Raw genomic sequence first — 20,683 nt, forward strand, 5'->3', positions numbered from 1 at the left:
AATGAAAAACTATAAATTCTTTGTAAATATGGCGACAAAAATATGTTTTGTCGCCAAATTTGGCAACGAATTCAAGTTTTCATCACAAATTTGGCGACGAAATAATGTTTTCGTCACCAAGTGGAGTCAGGTAAACCAAAATTTCTAAGCCAAATTTGGCGATGAAATCATGAATTCATGTCACGACCCGGGAGATAGCCGTCCGAAAAATTTCGGCAGCACCTCCCTAGTATCCATGACAATTCCCTGTTATACAAACACATAATAAGGCCAACACGGCCTATCCATACTACAAAATATGGATTATATAGCTAAACAGAAGTAAAAAGGTGACCCACACGGCCACATACACATCCTACACAATTACTAGCGAGAAAACCTCGTCAAATATGCAAAACACAGAATCATAGCAGCGGAAACATAAATCCAGTAAAGTTTACATCACGGAATCAAGTCTAAGAGTATCACGTGAGAAAAACCCACAAACACCAACAATCCGAAATAGAAAGTCCAAAACTGTAAAAAGGAACCAACAATATAAGTGTACCATCATATGCTACAAGTATCCACACACACATAAAACACTCGTCGTGAGATGGCGTAGCTGGCAGATCCCTAGCAACATCTGTAAGCTCCTACCTGGTACCTGGGAAGACAGAAAAATTCCAAAGAGGTGAGTACAAAACTCAGTGGGTAATATAGAAACAAATGGTGCATGAAGAGATAAATAAAGATAACAAGGATACATACCAAAGTTCAGCAAGATATCATAAATAACTCTGCAGGTAGTAAGCACTAGAATAGTCTCATGTGATGCATCATATGAATGACATGTCAAACAAAATGCAACAATCAAGAATCAAACAGATAAGCAATCAAATGCAGGATCAGTACGGTCCAATACATATATATAACATGCACATGATATGCGTATGCATGATGCAACTGCCCCACACGCTACAGCACTCGTGCAAGCATCTGAGGCTGGGTATGGCCGACATCGGGGGATCAGTACTCCGCGCCCTACAACAAAGTAGTCTGGTGATCCAAATCGAGGGATCAGTGCTCCGCGTCCGGTGATCCCATATCCTATGGCCGATATCTATCCTCTAATACTCTCCGAGTACCACCCCTAACCGGTGTCGGGATCAGATCATCGACTCGGCTGCGTACATTGCCATACAGCCATCGACTGCGTACACTGCCATACAGTCGCCATCGATATGATGGAAGTAGGGGTCATAACCACCTATATCAATATACTACTAAAGGCCAACTATAGACAACATAGACCCACATCATTGGGATTTACAATCGTTGTCAGTCGTCATGATGAGATGTTCATTTCATAGTCATTAACACCTACCAGGCTAATCAATAAGTGTAGGTATAGGTCATAATGATCTCAAGTATCATAAGAAAAGAACTATAAGGATAATGATCATAAATGTCATATTCAAGTAGAAACCCAGCCAGGAATATTAATCCAAGGTCAACGGAAATAAGGTCAAGCATGTTATGAACATGAGTATCATAAGAGTCAAATTCACATTTAAGAATAGGGAAATGATCAAAAACTAAGCAACGACAATAGAGAATAAAACATGCACTGTAAATAGAAAGGAACTGTATTGACCAAATACAGTAAATCACCCACCTGAATGACGAATTGTCGCAATAAAAATCTTCCCTTACCAATCAGGGTCCTGCAAAATCAAGCATCCTCTAACTATCAAGATATACCCAAGAAACCCTAGTTTCGTTTTTAAGGTTAGTTTAACTCCATCTAATCCACCAATCCAAATTACACTAGCTAATCACTAAAACTAACGGCATTATCATTTGGCTTTCTCTCCTTTGTCCAAATCAAGTAAGAGAAACCAATCTATTTTCTTCCTTTTATTCCTTTTATTACCTTGTTGCTTATATACTAAAAGTTAAATTATCCATCACCAACCTAATTTCATCAATTACAAACTTCATGCAACCGATCAAAACCTAAACCACCCAAATTAAGAAACTCAATCAGGATCTTACCTCCAACCAATCCAAGTCCTTGCCCTAAGCTAACCTTCGATTCCACGCTCCGTTTTCTTCTTCTTCTTGCGTGATGACGGCTGCTGCAGAGTTGCAAGGACAACTGAGAAGCAAGGGAGGAGAGAAAGAGATGGAATGGATGTTGGCCGGAAAAGCAGTAACTAGGCACCCTTTCCCCTCTTCTCCGATGGCCTCGACTAGCTCCGGTGAGCTTCTGCGGTTGCTGCGGTTGAAAGAGGGCAGCACCATAGAACAAGGCAAGGGAGCAGAAGAACCTTTCTCTTCTTCGGTGATGTCCTAAATTAGCTCCAACGGCTTCGGTTGTCGGCGGCGTCGGCTCTAGTCGGCGTCGACGGCGGAGGTGGCAGCAGGGGCGGCGTCGGCTCTGGTCGGTGTCGGCGGTAGAGGTGGCAGCAGGGGCGGCGTCGGGCTTCACTAGCGGCAGAGGGCGACTGCAGCCAGGAGGAAGAGGAAGACCGGCGTTCCGCGTGGCAGGGGGAAAAGATCGGAAAAGAAGAGGAGAAGGGAGTTGCGGCGTGGCTTCGATGAAGGAGAATAGAAAGGAAGAAACGCGGCTAGGGTTGTTGAGGAAGGCGGCGTCCGGTAGACGGTGGAGAAGGAAGGAGGCTTCGGTGGTTCGTGGTTCGGGTGAATTTCTTTTATAACGAGGAGTGCATAGTAACTGGTTTAACCGATTAATTCTAAACCAACACCATTAAATTAAGTTTTTTTTTCAACTAAACCCAATTAAAACTTAGGATTTATTAAATCAATTAAATCGATTACTATAGCAAACCAGGTTCAATTTTGGTTTGCTTGGTTCACCAACCAAACGACCTCCGATTTGATCCAAACAATTTTTGTTGGATTCATCTTTCCAAGACAAATCTTTCCGTCTAGTTTATTTTATTAAAACCTCTTTCGATACGAACCAAATCAACTTGGTTCGGTTTAGTTTAATCTTGGTTTGTTTGGTTCACTAACCAAGCGATCTCCGATTTGGCCTAAACTAATTTCGTTTGATTCATCTTTGCGAGACGAATCTTCCCATCCTATTTATTTAAAATAATCTTAACCTAATTCTAGGTCCAACCTAGTTAACCTAAATGGTTTGCCTAATTTAAATTTCAACCCACTTAAATTCAAACTAACTAGGGCATGATTAATTGGTTAGTTCTAACTCTAAAATTCCTAGGATATTACAGGGGGGAGTGAATAGCCTCCTTTCGATAATCGATTTTCTCCTACAAAAATGTTAGTGCGCAGCAGAAAATAGCTAACAAAATGAAATCAAGGGAGACACAAGATATACGAGGTTCGGGGATAACTTGCCCCTACTCCTCGGCGTGTCCGTAAGGTGGACGATCCCTTGATCTTCGGTAGATCGAACCCCGGATGAATCCGACTATATGAATCTCCTTCTCGGTGGAGTTACCTCTCCACAGCCAATCTCAAGAATAGATGTTAAATACAGAGATTATAGAAGGAAATGAGGCAAACAAGTAAATCTTACAGCACAGCCTCAATAAGTGGAACAAAACCAAGCAAAGCTTCCTGAGAGCAAGGCACCACTCCTTGCACCACCTCAGGCAGAAAGCTTCAAGGAAGAGCACTGATCGTGAGCAAGCAAAAACACCACTAGCACAAGCACAAGTACACACAGCTGTTCGTTAGAGTTGTTGTTCTCTCTTCTCCTTCCTCTCTTCCTTTTAGCCTCCTTCTTGTTCAACTTTCTCTGAGTCCACTGCACTAAGCCATGCTGAGTCATCTGAGCTTACCAGCTCCACGCTCCTCTCAGCACACTCACTGACCAATCTGATCATCCTCTTGTGCAGCTCAGAATCCCGTTGTTGTCTTTTACCTGAAAACCAAAGCTCGACAAACTGTGAACATAGAAAGTCATCCCTTGACTCTTCTGTTCTTCATCCAAATTCAAACTCCATCTGCAAAGATCAGAGAGATTAGCACAGCAATATCAGAAGCAACAGAAATCAGAGCAGAAACCTGAACACGATCAGAAATGCTTTAATCGATCAGACAATCGATTAAATGTCGTAATTCTCTCCTCTGTAAACCGTATAATCGATCAAGCAGTCGATTACCCTAGCCCTTAATCGATCAACTGATCGATTAGGGTATGGTAATCGATCAAGTGATCGATTACCAATCGCTACCCAGTTTCTCATTAAGCCTATAATCGATCACCTGATCGATTACAGTTCACCATAATCGATTGCCCAATCGATTATGGTGTGTTCTGTGGATTTTACGAATTCTCACAGAATACTCTGTAATCGATCATCAGATCGATTAACCACTAACCCTGGTCTTATAGAATGCTCTGTAATCGATCACCAGATCGACTAACCAACTTACCCTTGGTTAATCGATTCACTCATCGATTAAACCAAAGGTGAAGTCACAACTCATGCAATTTGATCACCTGGTTAACTTGGGTCTCACCCGAGCCAACCGTATTGGATCATGTATTCAGAGAACAGACTCCCAAGCCTCCTCTGACACTGATCCGATCCGAAGACAGGCTACCATGCCTTCTTGGACCATATTCCGGTACAGAGAACGAGCTAAGAACGAGCTACCGAGCCCTCTCTGACCTAGTCTGGAGAACGAGCTACCGAGCCCTCTCCGACTCCATCCGGTCCAGAGAACGAGCTACCGAGCCCTCTCTGAACTAGTCCGAAGAACGAGCTACCGAGCCCTCTCCAACTCCATCAGGTCCAGAGAACAAGCTACCGAACCCTCTCTGACCTAATCCGGAGAACGAGCTACCGAGTCCTCTCCGACTCCATCCGGTCTAGAGAACGAGCTACCGAGCCCTCTCTGACCTAATCCGGAGAACGAGCTACCGAGCCCTCTCCGATCTCATCCGTCATCGGTCAATCTGAATATATTGAACTTAATTCTTATCCAATTAAAATGAACTTAAATCTGTGTTAACATCAAAACAACAATCGGGAGAAACTGCATCAACAAGACTCAAATTAAAACAAGTTGAATTTTGATTCATCATGCATGATTAATGCGGATTAATTATGCAATAAAGAAGAGGAAGTTACATGCATGAAAGTTATCATGTATAAGTTGAATTTGAGTTAGACTCAAATTAAACCAAATTGGATTTTGATTCATAATGCATGATTAATGTGGATTAATCATGCAATGAAGAGGAGAGGATGAGGTCACATGCATAGGAGTTATCATGCATGATTAATAGGATTAATCATACATTAATGAAAGAATACCAAAAGCCTAAAAATCTTTGGTATTCATGGCATGAGTATAAAAGAGTTTCTCTTGCAAAACTCTTTGTTGGTTCATTCTTCTTCTCTCCCTCTTCTTGCTTGGCCGAAATTCCCATAGAGGTTGCTAGCACAACCTAAGTCTTCTCCAAAAGGTGAAAGAGTGTTAGTATGCATACGTATAGAGGCACGGATACTTGAACGTGCTAGAGATCCGACAACTTTTGGATGAGAGGATAAGGGAAGGGCACGCATCAAAGGTAAATCCTATTAGATAAGATTTGGGTTTTGTATATTTAACTTGTACGGATTTTTGCTTGGATCGCTCGAAGGATCCTATTTTCCACTGTGAAATTTTATTTTTATCGCATAGGATTCCCAACATCACTCCCATTATATGGGAGGGATAGATCCCATCTACATCACTCACATCCCTCCGTATAATTTGTTACATACCCAGTGATCGCCTTTGTAATCCACCCTATTACGAGTGACGTTAGACGAAACCAAAGTACATAACTTCTTAAGTAGGAAACCATCGTGAATTCAGGTCTAAGGACTATTCATACCAATAATCACAAGAAAAAGTTTATGACACTCATATGACGATCCATGAAACTTTCTCATATTGGGTCAATTCAGTATACATTCTCTAATGTATACCCATATGTCAACTCGATTTTCCATATCCATCACTTGTGAGATCAAGTCATCCAGCTGACCCACATGTTAGTCTCAACGCATTAACATCGTCCCTGAATATTAATGCTTGACTAGGAATGGTTAAGAGTAGTGTTCTCTACATCATCTCACTATCGATTCAAACAATCGATATGATGTAGATTAGAACTAGCTACCCAAGGACATTATTATACTTAGTTATTTGGCACAAATATAAAGTATAACAACCAAAAAATCTTTTCCTTTATTAATAATAGAATATGATATAAAAAGTCTTTACTCAATCATCACATAATTGGCTGTAGGGCTACTACTAACAGTTATGTACTTTGGTGTCATCAAACATCACCCATAATAGGGTAGACTATAAAGGTGATTACTAGTTATGTAACAAATTATGCGGAGGGATGTGAGTGATGTAGATGGGATCTATCGCTTCAATATGACGGAAGTAATATCTTAAGGCTTCTTGATAGAGTAGGACCATGAAATGTATGGTCATGCTCAAATGAGTCAATATGAGATATTAAGCTGATTTGCTTGAGTGAGTCTACTTGGGGATCAAGAAACACAAAGATTGATAAGAGGATGACATAGTTTATGCTTCATTGATCAATCTAAATATCGAGGATAGAAAGACATGGTCATACAATATCATAGTCATAAAGTTATGTCGAATCTCGATATTCTTGTCACTTGGGTAGCAATTTGCTAAATACCACTCATTGCTTATATTTCTAAAATGGATTTAGAGACATTGCTAACGTTACAAGAACCTATTGGGTCATACATAAATAACATTCTATTTTAGAGATGGATTCATTTTAATTTGACTAAATGAATAATTAAGCTCATTGGATGGCCGAGACTTGAGTTAGACTCAAGTTGTTTGAATTTGAGATAGACTCAAATTAAACCAAGTTGATGAATGAAGTTTGATTCATCATGCATAATTAATGTGGATTAATCATGCATTGAAGAAGATGAAGTTAAATTCATCATGCATGATTAATAAGGATTTATCATGCATTGATGAGGGAATACCAAAAGCCTAAAAACCTTTGTTATTCATAGTTTGAGTATAAAAGAGTTTTTCTTCCAAAATTCATATGGGTGTTCATCTTCTTTTCCTATCTTCTTCTTAGCTGAAATTTACACAAAAGGGTTGCTAGCACAATCAAAACTTTTTCTAAAAGTGAGTGTTCGTGTGGATACACATAGAGGCATGGGCACTTGAACGTGTAAGAGATCCGATAAATTTTGGACGAGCGGGATAATCAAAGGACACTCTCCAAAATTAAATAAGATTTTGCAGATCTAAACTTGTATGAGTTTGCTTTCGCATGGATCGCTAAAAGGATTATTTTTTTCACTGTGATTTGTTGTTTATCACATAGGATTCTCTACAAATCTAACCCAAGGTCAAATTCCCTTCTCAAACTAAAACCTAATGTTAATCACTTAAAATTGACAAATTATCTCACATGAACATATATGTTACCATATAATATATGTACTGAAATACATAGAATGAGTGAAATGATAAGAACAATAAAATTAAAAATATTTTTTAAAAAGTATACAAAATCTATAAATTAATAGAAATATTTTTAAAAAATTATTTTTGAAATATTGATATTTCATTTAAATTCATTATTATCTTGGTGTGTGTATATATATATATATATATATATATATATATATATATATATATATATATATATATATTCAAAATATTATACACCTTTAAAAATTATTAACCAATACTAAACTTCTAGATCCTTAGGTCAACTATAGAATTCTAGACGCCTAGACACCTACATGTCTTTCTTGTAGTAACAAGGGTGTCCTAAGGGTGTGTAGGTTAAGAGGAGGTCCTTTTTTAAAGATCAAGTATTAAAAGAGAAGTTTTAAAAAAAATTTTAAAAATGGTTAAAAATGATTTCAAAACTATTTTTCAACTTCTTCAACGAATATTTTGAAAATTATTTTGAACATTTACTTTGAAAATATGCTTTCAATATACATGTCTCTTTTTTTAACAGTGTTTCAAATTCCTCTTCACCTTTAAAATTTTCTAAGTTGTTCTTATATTTCAAAACTCCTTTTCAAATACTTATAAATTTTAAAAAATATTTTTTAAAATTTATTTTGAAAAAGAATTGTTAGAATTTCTTAAAATAAATTTGACAAAGGTTTTAAAAATACCTTAGATTTTTTTGAAAATATTTTTGAAAGACAATTTTAAAATGGCATTGAAAAATATTGAAAAGGTTATGTAAATGATCTTTCATGAAGTAAAGGGATAATTTTAACTAAGTTAAAATTTTCAATTGTTGGTGCAAAATGTAAGGAGTTTGGATAATTGAATTTTTAATGTATACCAAAGGTGGAGATGAAAAAGTTTTATAGCCTCTCAGTTTGGCATAAGACCCATAAGACCTAAATGTAATTTAAAAGTATTTAAAAATATTAAAAGGGGAGGAGATTACTAGTGCAATCAATTTTCAGGGTTTCGATGTTTGATAATGTACTTGGGTCTAGTCAAGTTTAACAAAGAGTTGATCTGAATAAGATCAGATGTTTGGAAATGAGTTAAGTGAGAAGTCTAATCAAGTCAAAATTGATCGGCTAATTAACAAAAAGAAGTCTAATCATGTTAAGATTGACCGGATGAATAGAAAAAGGAAAGTCTAGTAAGGTCATGGTTGACCGGATGATTAACAAAAGTCCAAGCAAGTAAAGGGTAATTAGATGCTTAGTAAGGGTAAAGTCCAAGTAAATCAAGGTTAATCAAATGTCTAACAAAGGGAAAGTTCAGGCAGATCAAAGATGATCAGATGTCTAATGAGTGACAAGCCTAAGGGGGTGAATCTTAGGTTGTGAGAAGTCTTAGAGGAGTTAACTCTAAGGAAAGAAAAAACTCTATGAGAGTGAATCCAAAGTAAAAATAATAGGGGAGGGAACTCTGAGCAAGAGGTAAGCTTAGTAGGTCTAGTAGACTTACACAATTAGGTTTATTTGTTTGTTTGCCTTTTGTATCACTATTTTATAGGAACCTAGAGCTGGAAGCAAAATAGAGAGCAAACAAATATAATCAGATAAAGCTAGACCAAGTCCAGAGTGAACCGAACTTGTCCCAGGTCAAACCAAATCAATCGACCGGATAGTTGGTCCGATCGATTGACTGGGTGTGGGTTTGACTGAACCTGGTTCGGTAATGTGGCTTGATTCAATAGACTAGAAAGGTTCTGGTCGACTGATAAACTTGATAGAGATGTGATCTCGAGGCTTGGTCTCTGGATAGAGTTTGACCAAATGTATAGTCGACCAAATAAGGTTTTCAGTCGATCGAAAAAAGATTGATCTAACTCTCTAAAAGGGAGACAAAGGCAGAAGGTTCATACAACAATTAAGATCTAAAATATCTCTACTTTGTACTCGAATCTACTCTCAAAACTCTACGATCGAGAAAATACCAAGAGGAATGTGAGACATTCAAGGCTTCCAGTTCGATCTACATTAGAGTTTGCTTTTATTATATATATTATTGTCTTTTCTATACTTGTGATTATGATATCAATAAATTTTTAAGGGGTTTCTTTGCCTTCAAAAAAGTTCCAGAAATGATATAAGCTAGTGGACAAGTGTCTTTTGTACATAGATCTAGGATACTAACTCTTGGATTTGAGAACCAACTAAATCATGTGTGTCATTTGTCTTGTTCTTTATTACTTATTTATATTCCGCTCTAAGTCCTAACTTTGATAGAAAGAATACGAAAAAGACAAAAGCAAAATGATCCTCCCCCATCAATCCCCAACGATCATACATTCACTAATAAACCAACTACATTGACTAATAAACCAACTCGACTTTCCCAATCAACTATTTGATTGACCCAACCAAAAATTACCCACCCAACTCGAGAAAATTGATCACCCTACCTAAGCATATTACCTTGACCTAACAAATTGTCGCACCTAGCTTGACTGAACCAACCAAATCGCTCGATCCACTTGGATCTCTTAGTCTACATGAACCACCCAACCCACCTAAACATCTACTAGTCCACTAAATTGGATGATTGACCTAATTGGCTCGCCTAGCTCAAATGATTCAATCAACCAATCGGACCGACCATTCTACTCTATTCGACCAACCCAAATAGAGAACTCGACCTATTTGGCCTTTTAAGCCCCACCCAACCACCTATCCATTCAACATGCTTAACTCCACTTGATATAATCAGATCACTTGATATAATCAATCTGCCTGATTGGGTCAATCAAATTGTATAATTTGAAAGATATAATGGGTAAAATCATAATCATTTCTAAAAATTAGTAAAGAATTATTTTTATAATTTAGAATAATTATTTCTAAATATTTTTAAATTATTTTACAATCAAACATACAAATAAATATTTTATAGTATTCTATAAAGAATAAATAATTATTCACGTGATCCTAACTGATCATACTTGGCTTTAAAATATCTTACCATTCGATTAAAGCCCAAAGACCATCACCTGTTACATAATATACGAGGGAAGGAACTATCTGTACAACCAGTATGCATGACAACGTCCAAAAGGCAGAAAGAAACTGCTCTTCATTTGGGCACGACGCTAAACAAGCGTGGCAGTTTATATACGACTACAGGATCATAGCCTTTCGTTGTCTCGTTTACAAGGATTCTTGTTAATCCTTTTGATGAGAATTACAACTCCACGATTTTCACTGGAGTCCACTGTGCCCGTTCTAAAGCATCCCTCCTGTAGCGTGTCAAAAATCCAAGAGCAAAACCCAGAAGGACGGCAGCAACCAATGCAATAGCTGCTTTCATATACCACGGGAAAATTGACTCAACTGATGCAACTTTATCACTACTTGGAGTTTTCTGGTCATCAACACTATTTTTCAGAGTTTTTTCATTGCTGTCAATGGTACCCTTCAAAGTTTGACCAGATAAAATCTCCAAGGCATCATGTACTTGCCCATCGTGGTTTCCAATGTAGCTCAGTGTCAACTTCTCCCTCGTAGCAACAAGGCGTGTGTAACCAAATTCGCCACCCCGATACATTGATCTTTCAGGTTGAGGAAAAATTGGAACATCTATATGGTCAGGCCTTGGCTCCCAGATTGGCTGCCAATCTTGTCCTCCCATCCCAATAACTACATGCACTGGTGCACCAACTGTGGATGTGAAATTTGAGGAAACATCCACACAACTGAAATTTCTCATAGGGCAAAACCTTTCATATCTATGGACATGACCCCATAAAGCAAGAGTTACATTGTTCTGCACCAATATTGGTTCCAGGTGCTCCAGCATTTTCTGCCTTATTGGAGCATCCCTTACTTCATTACTTGTAGTGTACATGGGGCGATGGCCTTGTATAACAACAAATGGCGTTTTGTTTCTGTCAACCCTCTCCAAATCACTCTTTATGAAGTTATACTGGGCACTGCCTTGGAGGAAATTAGTTTCAGTTGACATGTAGAGGAAATGCACAACACCAGCGTCAAAAGAATAGTAGAGATTTTGAGTGTTTGGAGATCCAGTCAATGTTGGAAATGATGAATTGCCAGGCATTTTGAATCTGAGGCTGTACGGAACACCACATTCCCCACCACCATCCTTCCCATAGATGCTGTAGGACCAATCTGGTCTCCAAGGTTGTGATGGCCAATCATACTCATGATTACCTATGCAGACATGGTAAGGTATGTGGGAGGCAATAGGTTCAATTTGATTGAAGAACTCATCCCATATCCAGGAAAAACCTCTGGCATAACTGATGTCCCCAATGTGAGAAACAAACATAGGTTTGTCACCTAAGGCTTCCATGTCACGAAGTATCCACTTGACAGTAGATCTGCTCTCCTCTTGTATCCTATAGAAGGTTGCGTATGGAGTATAAGTTCCCATGTCTCCAAATAGGAAGGCTATTGTCTCATTTGAATCGCTGTCACGGGATATGAAATTATGGATAGGACTCCAACCTCCTGCATCATTGCCAACCTAGGAGCATAAACACAATTTTCGTTACAACCTATATTGATAGAGATTTATTTGCACTAGTTAAATTTACACGCTATAAGGAGATTCTAGAGATATAAAGGAATAACTATTTTTTGAAAAAAGAAATAACTTGTTCCAAGTAAATAACCTGTTCTAAAGAAACAATAACAGACAATCTAATTGATTGTCTAATTGAAGGAGGTTGTCAACGGAATGGTTGATTGGAGTATTTGAGTTCATCCTCTCTAATGATAAACAAATTGATGGGTAAATCACTGTAAAATAGCATGAAATATGCAACGAAATGTTGAAATAAATTGATTTTGAACTACAAAGCCACCTTACCGTGTAAAAATACTTCTTTCCCTTCTCCAAATTTTTCACCACGCCATCATGTATGAACCCAGGATCCCTCCACCCAATGCTCGAATTCGCCTGAAAGTCGCACATGTCCTTTCTCTCGTATCTCCTCACCGCCGTTTCCACGATCTGATCCAGCCGATCTGCATCTAGCCCATAGCTCACGAAGCTCTCGGCCCCATCCGCCGTAACAAACATCACACGCATCTCGTTCTCGTGGTCCGTAAACGAGAGGTGGATCTGATCCGGCAATGCGGCAGCCTCGAACATGACTTCCTCCGAGACGGCGAGGCGGTGGTGGGTTTCAGGTAGAGGGTTTTTATCGTGGTCGCGGTGCTTGGGGTTGACCTCGTCCCTGGTCCATCGGAAAAGGCGGAAGACGTAATTAGCGCGGAGGTTCACGAGGGGGATTTCGACGGAGCCGGTGCCCTTGAGCCAGCTACTGGAGTTTCGAAGGAAGATGTACCCGATGAAATCCTCGTTACGCGATTTCGGCGGCGAGTAGATGCCGAGCCAATCGAGTTCCGAAGGAGATTCGACACCGGACCATCGTACAGTGACGATGCGGCTGGTGCGGGTGAGGGTCGTCGGGTAAACGGTGATAGAAACGCTAGAGGATGATGGCGAAACGTGACAGCAGAAGAGGAAGACAACGAGAATGAGGATTTTGCTGGAATCCATTCTGCGGTACCTGAAGGGCGAAGGGAAAGCGCAAGAGCCCGACTTAATAGACCAGCGGAAACGAGAGCGGAAACGAGCGGAGAAATGTGATATCACTATGGGTATTTATTCTCTATTTTTATTTTATCAAGATAAGGATAGGGCAATTGGTGGGTGCTAAATATATTTCTTGCCGATGGGTACTTTGCCGTAGACATCGTGGGGCAATTACATCGTTCCAATATAACAGAGGGTACGTTAGGGTAACGTCGGAGAAATATCACTGTCAATAAGCAGGTAATTGGTGGGATAGGGCTTGTCAACCGTAAGATGGAAGGCTAAACCTAATAATGGATGTTGCTTTAGACGCAAACAACAAGGATATGTGGAATCAATTAAGTGGGAAAAGAAGAAATTTTAAAGATGGAATAATCTAGAATAATGGATATTAATTGGAATTCAAATAATAAGATAGTGTTTAATGTCCAATTGACCTAATACAAAACTAGATCAATACTTCAATTGGGTAGCAAATAATTGGACATCCTTTTCTACAAAATGGTAAAATCTGTCACTCTAATGACTCCACAATCATCACTACAAAAATAAGGGTATTTTACGACGAAAATGAAAAATATTTTCGTCGCAAACAGCTTTAGCGACGAACTTTGCGATGAAAAAAATTTCGTTCGTAATAACTCGTCGTAAATTTTTGCGACGAAAAACAGCAGATTCATTGTAAATTTTGCGATGAAATTATTTTTCGTCGTCAAATTCGTCGTCAATTTGCGACGAAAAAACTTTCGTTGCAGCATTCAGAATTTGTAATCTGCGACGAAAATTTAAGTTCGTCACAAATTTAGCAACAAATATTTATATTCGTCGCTAACTTTACGACGAAAATTGATTTCGTCGCAATAGTGAAGCTACAGGAGAATAACAAATCCTGTATAGAAAATTATTCTAGTCTTCAATTTTGACGACGAAAATCTATTTTTGTCGCCAAACTTTCGATAGCACAGTATTATTACGATAATTTTGCGACGAAACAGTTTTCATCGTAAAACGTAAAAATTTCTCACAGCTTCCATTCATTCTATCAAAATATGAAGCATTTATACAAACAATTCCTGTACAAACACATCTTAACACAAACAAATATACATCCGTGTACAAACACATCCAATACAAGAATATCTTAACACAAACACATCTTAATAACATCCAATACAAACACATCTTCACACAAACACATCTTAATTTCAATGAAATATATACAATACATCAAAACATCAAAACCTCCAGCTAACAAAGTCTCTAAACGTCAAAGCATTCAATACATAAGAAAATCCAACATCCAACATAAGAAAATCCAACATAAGCAAATGCTCAGAACATCCAACATAAGAAAATCTCAGAACATCCAATAAAACATCCAAACAACTAATAAAATATCAAAAGCACAAGAAGCAATAGGTATCATCGTCCATGGCACCGACCTCGGACAACACTTTCTGCTTCACTGTCTTCTCCATCTATGCTTCTTTTTCTTTTCCTATATCAGTAAATAAAATAATATTATTTTGTACAAAATAATTATAATATGTAAAAAAACTTACCTCACAGTCATTCTTGGTTTCACCAACCATGTTTGAAAAAAATAACAATATTAATCAGGATATAAATAAAAGAATTATAAATAGAAAAAATTAAAGCAATACTAATTGTAAGAAAAATTATAATGATACACAACTAGGCTATGAAGAATCGTCATTGTCACCGTCATCACCGGCAGTAGGAGGAAGCTGACTCGGAGCAGAGCCTAACTGAAGATGGCGCATAATTAATTCCTGTTGTCTGCGTATTTCTCTCATTTTTTCATCCCTTTACAAAATTATACCTTTTAAATGAGAGACTTCTTCAGTTAGGGTATCTATTTGTGCCCTCATTGTTGATGGAGTTGAAGAAAATGTGCCAGGAACTCGATGAGTTCTGCTCAGAGAACTCATTCCCAATATCCTTCCCCTTTGGATCCTCCACTCGCCTCCAACCAGATACTCAGGTCATTCCCAACGGAGGGCTCAAATCCATCAGGGTTATCGCTAGGCGCTGAAACAGACTGGCCAGGTGCATGCGAAGGTCCTGCACTGTCAGGTGCTGAAGTAGACTGACCAAGAGTACTCCGTCTATAACCACCTCGTCGAAACTGTCAACCAAAATTGTTATGAGATAAATAATAAATATTGATAATTATATAAAGAGGAATATGAAAAAACTTACCACCATATTTGCTACGATATAAGCAGGTACAAAATGAAACACAGAAATAATATCACCTGTGATAACCTATAAGAAAAAATACAGTGTATTAATAATTAATTATAAAAATTTAATAATAAGACACTATATAAACAATTAAATAAGCAACAAGTTATATAAATATGCAGAATAAAACTAAATTACTTATAAATATTTTATAACCATTTTTAAAAAGATCTCCTCATTTTTAATATAATATCAAAGTCCTCATTTTCATTGTCGTCGTCGTCATCGTCATTGTCGTCGTCATTATCGTCCAAGTTGTCGTCATCGTCGTCATCGTTAGATTCATTATAATTAATTTCACTTGCATCCACATTTATTAAAATTCCGCTGGGATCTCATAATGACTATGATAAAAAAAATTAACATAACACTAACCTTTTGTTAACTGAAAAACATGCAGAGCACGACGCTCAACGACAAGTCTTACTAGGCAACTCCCATTCTTTAAATTTTCTACAATAGTTGGGCCTAAAATCGAAAGACTTGCAGTAACTGCTGCAGGATTTACCAAATGCAATAATGGAAACAATTAGAAAAACACAAATTTCTATCTAGCTTCTTTATAGATTTAGGGGAAAGTCAGTCGACCATTTAAAATGCATACCTTTGCATATGCCTGTATGCCAGAGAAACCTCACTTGAGTCATCTTGAGAAGACCTTGGATATACAGAATCGACAGAGAGCATGGATGAGTAAATGACGACTACAGTAGAGGCTATACCATCTATCACCTTAAAATAGTCAAAGAACTCACTAGGACTTCCTTTTGCATTAGAGTCCATCACTTGGCATCAAAAGGACATTGTGAAACACTAAAAAAATATTGTAAATAGATTCTGAGCATAACTCCAATTATCTCACCTCAAGAAGTTCGCGAATTAATTTAAATTGTGCACTCTCGAAATTTACACCGCCAGGAGAGTTAGATAGCATAAAACCAAAATCAATGTGAATAATGTGCCCTCTTCATCCAATAAGATGTTACCATTGTGTCTATCTTTCACATAAACAATCAAAGTGAATAAAATTTATTTAACTATAGCATTCAAATGTTTGAGCAAACATGACAAGCTAAATTCAGAAAAACTTGAAGGAAGTTGTACCCAAGAGTACCTGAAGCAGGTAACATAGTATTGAATATCATGTCATGCTCTCAATGAAGTTTCTCTGTCAAGCAACCAAATAAGAGCAGGATAATAAATTTTATTCTCCAATAAGAAAATCCAGCAACAAATGGAATATAAGAGTTTACAAGTAACTGAATCTATATGTCCTGCAGAAATGCCAAAAATGAATCCCATAGAAAATGTTGATAGCACATGCAAGAAATATCATACTAGGTCGCATCTCCAAACTTATTTTTTACTATTTACTGATGTAGGGGCAACATATGAGAAGTCGAACTTCAATAGGTCGTAACTTTTGACTCATGAATCAGAACGAGAAACGGTCGGATGCGTTTCAAAGCTCTTTCAGAGACCTTTATTTGGTACCGAGTAAAACCCAAACTGGCTCACTTTCGGCCCCATCCGACATCGTTTAGTGCTCCATCCTCGTCTCTGAATTTAATTTTTACTATTTACTAATGTAGGGGAAACACATGAGGAGTCGAACATCAATAGGTAAAAATTGAAACCAAACACACAGAGCCCTAAACAACGCTCTGATACTATTGATGGGAAACACTAGGAAACCCGTTCTGGTGAAATCTTGCAGAATAAAAATTTTTCCAGAAACGGATTTAAGTTGCCCTCATAGTCAATAAAACAAAGTTTAATCGACGCATTTAGATCATTGGGCTCTGGTGTTTGATTTACAGGATCCAAGATAAAAGGAACAATTTATTAAAAGTGGAAACAATAAATTTGCACATTTTCTTCGGGATGTCTAGAAGGAGTGGATGACCCCTTGATCTTCTACTGTATGTCCTCTCCTCTTCGATGGCTAGAAAACACGAGATCCTTCTCTCCTTCTCTTGTTCTCCTTCTTCCTTCTTCTTCTTCTTGACCGCCGGCTTTAGGGAGAGAACTCCTTGGATTGCCGCCGGCCTTAGCACAAGAGAAGGTAGTTGCTTAGGGAAATGAAAGAGAGAAAACTCCTTAAGGGGCGCTGGCCCTAAAGGGAAAGGGAGAGGAGGATGGGCAGTGGAAAGAAAAAGGAGGAGGAGTTTCCTTTGCCGTCGGCCCTAGGAGGAGCAACACCAAGAATTGTATTATGTTTTGCCTCCACTAAACCACCCTTTTATATAGCTAAACCATCATAGAAATTTAAGAAAGATTCTAATAAATTTTCTTATCCAGATTTAGTTAGAAAAAATCTAATAAAATCTTTAAGAAGAATTTATTAGAAACAATCTAATAAACTTATCTTATCTAGATTTATTTAGAAATAAATCTTTTATAAGATTTTATTAGAAAGAATCTAACAACCTTATCTCTTCTAGATTTATTTAGAAATAAATCTTTTTTAAAGATTTTATTAGAACAAATCTAATAAAATCCAACGGATAAGATTTGTTATCTTTTTAATAAATTTCTATTATATTAATTTTGTTCTTATCTTTAACAAATTCTTTTAATTATATCTTGCTAATATTTAACGAGATTCCATAATTTATTTTGTTAATTTAACAAAATTAATTCACAAAATTTTATAATAAAATTTTGTACGAGAAGAGATGAAATTTCTTAGCGGAAATTCTTATAAAAAATTTTTTTCTTATCCGAATTTTTCTTGGAAAAATTCTAAATAAAATTCCAGAAATTTTCTTTTATAAATAGAATTTCCTATCTGAAATATCTCACAGAATTTTTTTCAGAATTCTTTTAGAATTCATTCGGAGGTCTTCCAAGGTCTTTTGAGGTCTTCAAGAATTCTTCCGAAGGTCTCCAAGAGGTCTTCAAGAATTCTTCCGAAGGTCTCCATGAATTCTTCCTGAGGTGGATTCGAGGATTTTCAGAGGCTACAGTAGGGACCTCGAGGAGGAATTGGTTTTGGTCTCCCGATGGGCTTAAGCTTCCCATGTTCCTCCTGAACACACAGCTTAAGTCCATCAATAATAACTCATTCCACTAGAGAGTTATTATTGCACTACCGCACCAATCCCATATTATATTATGGGCTCCTTCTTACTATAAGTACATTAATCTCCCTGTGTTTAAGATATCGTATGTCCGTTAATTAAATGAGTTACTGACAACTCGAATCTAATTAACTTCTTATTCTAAAAGTAGTACCACTCAACCTTTGTTATCATGCGGAACTAAGTCCACCTACAGGATTTACATGATAATCCTTTATCAGCTTCTTAAGGGGACATCATCAGCCGAGATTAAAGGACACAGTTTCCTTCTATAATCAACAACACACCAAGTACATAATACTACTTCCCAACTCATCTGGCCTTTTGATCTATCGCTCTAAATCTCACCCTTTGATGAATCAAAGAAGAACATACTAAGTACATGTGTTTGTTATTATATTGGGATTAAGAGCATGTACATCGATAGTAACAGAGGTTTAGTTCGATTATATAGTTAGTATAAATCGATCAATCCTCAGATGGTCCTGCTCAATACACACTTAGTGTACTAGTGTAATTTTATAGTCAAGATAGACTAAAACCAAATTACACTACAACTAGTCCAATGGTTTGTCCAATCCATCTTGATTGTGAACACTGTTTATAATCTAGAAGGAACTGATAACACGGTCTTCTGTGTGTGACTCCGCACACCATGTTTATCTACAATATAGATTAAATGGACACTTGCATAAAAACTAAATGCAAACATTGACCAAAAGTAATTCTCATTTCAGAATGTTTATTTACATAGATAGCTAGGATTCTTGTATACATCCCAACAGGTTTACTTCATATTTTTATTGAAATCCTAGGTTAGTCTGACGCCTACCATTCCACTCCGGGAACGCGCCCTTACCCCCTCCACCACTTAGGAGAATTTACCTTTGCCAACCAAGTCCTCCTGACTTGTTGGACTTTTGCTCGGCTCTGTCCTTAGCCCCTAGGATTTGTGCTGCGGCTTGGTCCTCTCTGACCAGCCCAGACTTCTGCTACGACTCGATCCTCTAAATCAGCCTAGACTTCTACTGCGACTCGGATCTCCAGACCAGCCCAGACTTCTGCTACGACTCGGTCCTCCTGACCAACCTAGACTTCACCTAGTGCTTCAACTCTACCAAGACTTCTGCCTGATCCTCCAAACCAGGAATTCCCTTTACCTAGCCTACAACTAGGACTTTCCCTTGCCTAGCTTCACTCACCAGGATTTTCCTTACCCGATCGTCCAGATCAAGACTTCCACTGCCTAGTCTAACCGACTAAGACTTCTCGCTAGTCATCTGACTAGACTTCACTCACTTCCACACATCCAAACATCAAGTCTTGTTTGGATCAACCCTTGGTCAAACTGACCAGACTTAGGTATATTGTCAAACATCGAAACCCTAGGAAAGATCTAGTGCTTCTTGCAACAACAAAAGTAACCCAGGACAGGGACATTGGTCTGCGGTAAAGCATATATTGCAGTGCTTGAGAAGGACTCGAGATTATATGCTGGTTTACTAAGCAGATCAATTACTCCCTATGGGTTACACGGATTCTGACTTCCAATCAGATAAGGATAGCAATAAATCTACCTCAGGCTTTGTGTTTACTTTGGAGGTGGAGCCATAACATGGAGAAGTGTTAAGCAGAAATACGTTTCAGACTCTACCATAGAAGCTAAGTATGTAGCAGCCTCTGAGACAGCTAAAGAAGCTGTATGGCACAGGAACTTCTTGATGGACTTAGAGGTGATTCCTGGTTTGCCCAAAGTTATCATAATTTATTATGATAACAGAAGTGCAGTAGCAAACTCGAAGGAACCACGAGCCCATAAGGCAAGTAAACACATTGAGCGCAAGTATCACCTGATACGAGGAGAAGTTATTGTCGCCAAGATTACATCAGTAGATAACCTGACAGATCCTTTAACTAAGGCCCTTCCAGCGAGAGCTTTGGATAGGCATATTGAAGGGATAGGAATCAGATGTATGACAGCATTTACGACAGCATAGTCTTTTAGTATAAGTGGGAGATTATTGGGATGTATACTAAAAGCCTAGCTTTTTATATAAACATCTATCTTGAAATAAAATGAAATAAGAATCACATTGGTCAAATGTCTACATTTTATATAATGCAGTTGTCCACTTAATTTATATTGTAGATAACATGGTGTGTGGTGTTACACACAGAAGATCATGTTATCAGTTCCTTATAAATTATAAATAGTAGCTCACAACCAAGATGGATATGGATAAACCATT

General features: G+C 37.8%; 1 protein-coding gene and 1 long non-coding RNA gene across 2 annotated transcripts; both read right to left on the reverse strand.

Moving 5' to 3' along the window:
- Nucleotides 1-413: 413 nt before the first annotated feature.
- LOC141834933 (uncharacterized) lies at nt 414-2,649 on the reverse strand. Its single transcript, XR_012602352.1, has 3 exons — nt 2,038-2,649; nt 1,658-1,706; nt 414-646 (listed from the first exon to the last, which is right to left on the reverse strand). It is a non-coding gene; the product is annotated as an uncharacterized LOC141834933 (long non-coding RNA).
- Nucleotides 2,650-10,489: 7,840 nt separating this feature from the next.
- On the reverse strand, nt 10,490-13,108 carry LOC141834922 (putative inactive purple acid phosphatase 2). Its single transcript, XM_074722321.1, has 2 exons — nt 12,352-13,108; nt 10,490-12,006 (listed from the first exon to the last, which is right to left on the reverse strand). Exons 1-2 carry the CDS (start codon nt 13,045-13,047, stop codon nt 10,702-10,704), a joined length of 2,001 nt encoding a protein of 666 aa, XP_074578422.1. The 5' UTR covers nt 13,048-13,108; the 3' UTR covers nt 10,490-10,701.
- Nucleotides 13,109-20,683: the final 7,575 nt, after the last annotated feature.

The sequence above is a fragment of the Curcuma longa genome, chromosome 1, assembly GCF_044706935.1.
Source record: "Curcuma longa cultivar G26 ecotype Majalengka, Jawa Barat chromosome 1, ITB_CL_G26_1.1, whole genome shotgun sequence".
NCBI lineage: Eukaryota > Viridiplantae > Streptophyta > Magnoliopsida > Zingiberales > Zingiberaceae > Curcuma > Curcuma longa.

Excerpts from the sequence above, each read along its gene's own strand:
- LOC141834922 (XM_074722321.1), bottom strand. The coding sequence starts at position 13,047 with ATGGATTCCAGCAAAATCCTCATTCTCGTTGTCTTCCTCTTCTGCTGT. Across the intron at positions 12,007-12,351 it reads GAAAGAAGTATTTTTACACG|GTTGGCAATGATGCAGGAGG; the intron begins GTAAGGTGGCTT and ends TTATGCTCCTAG.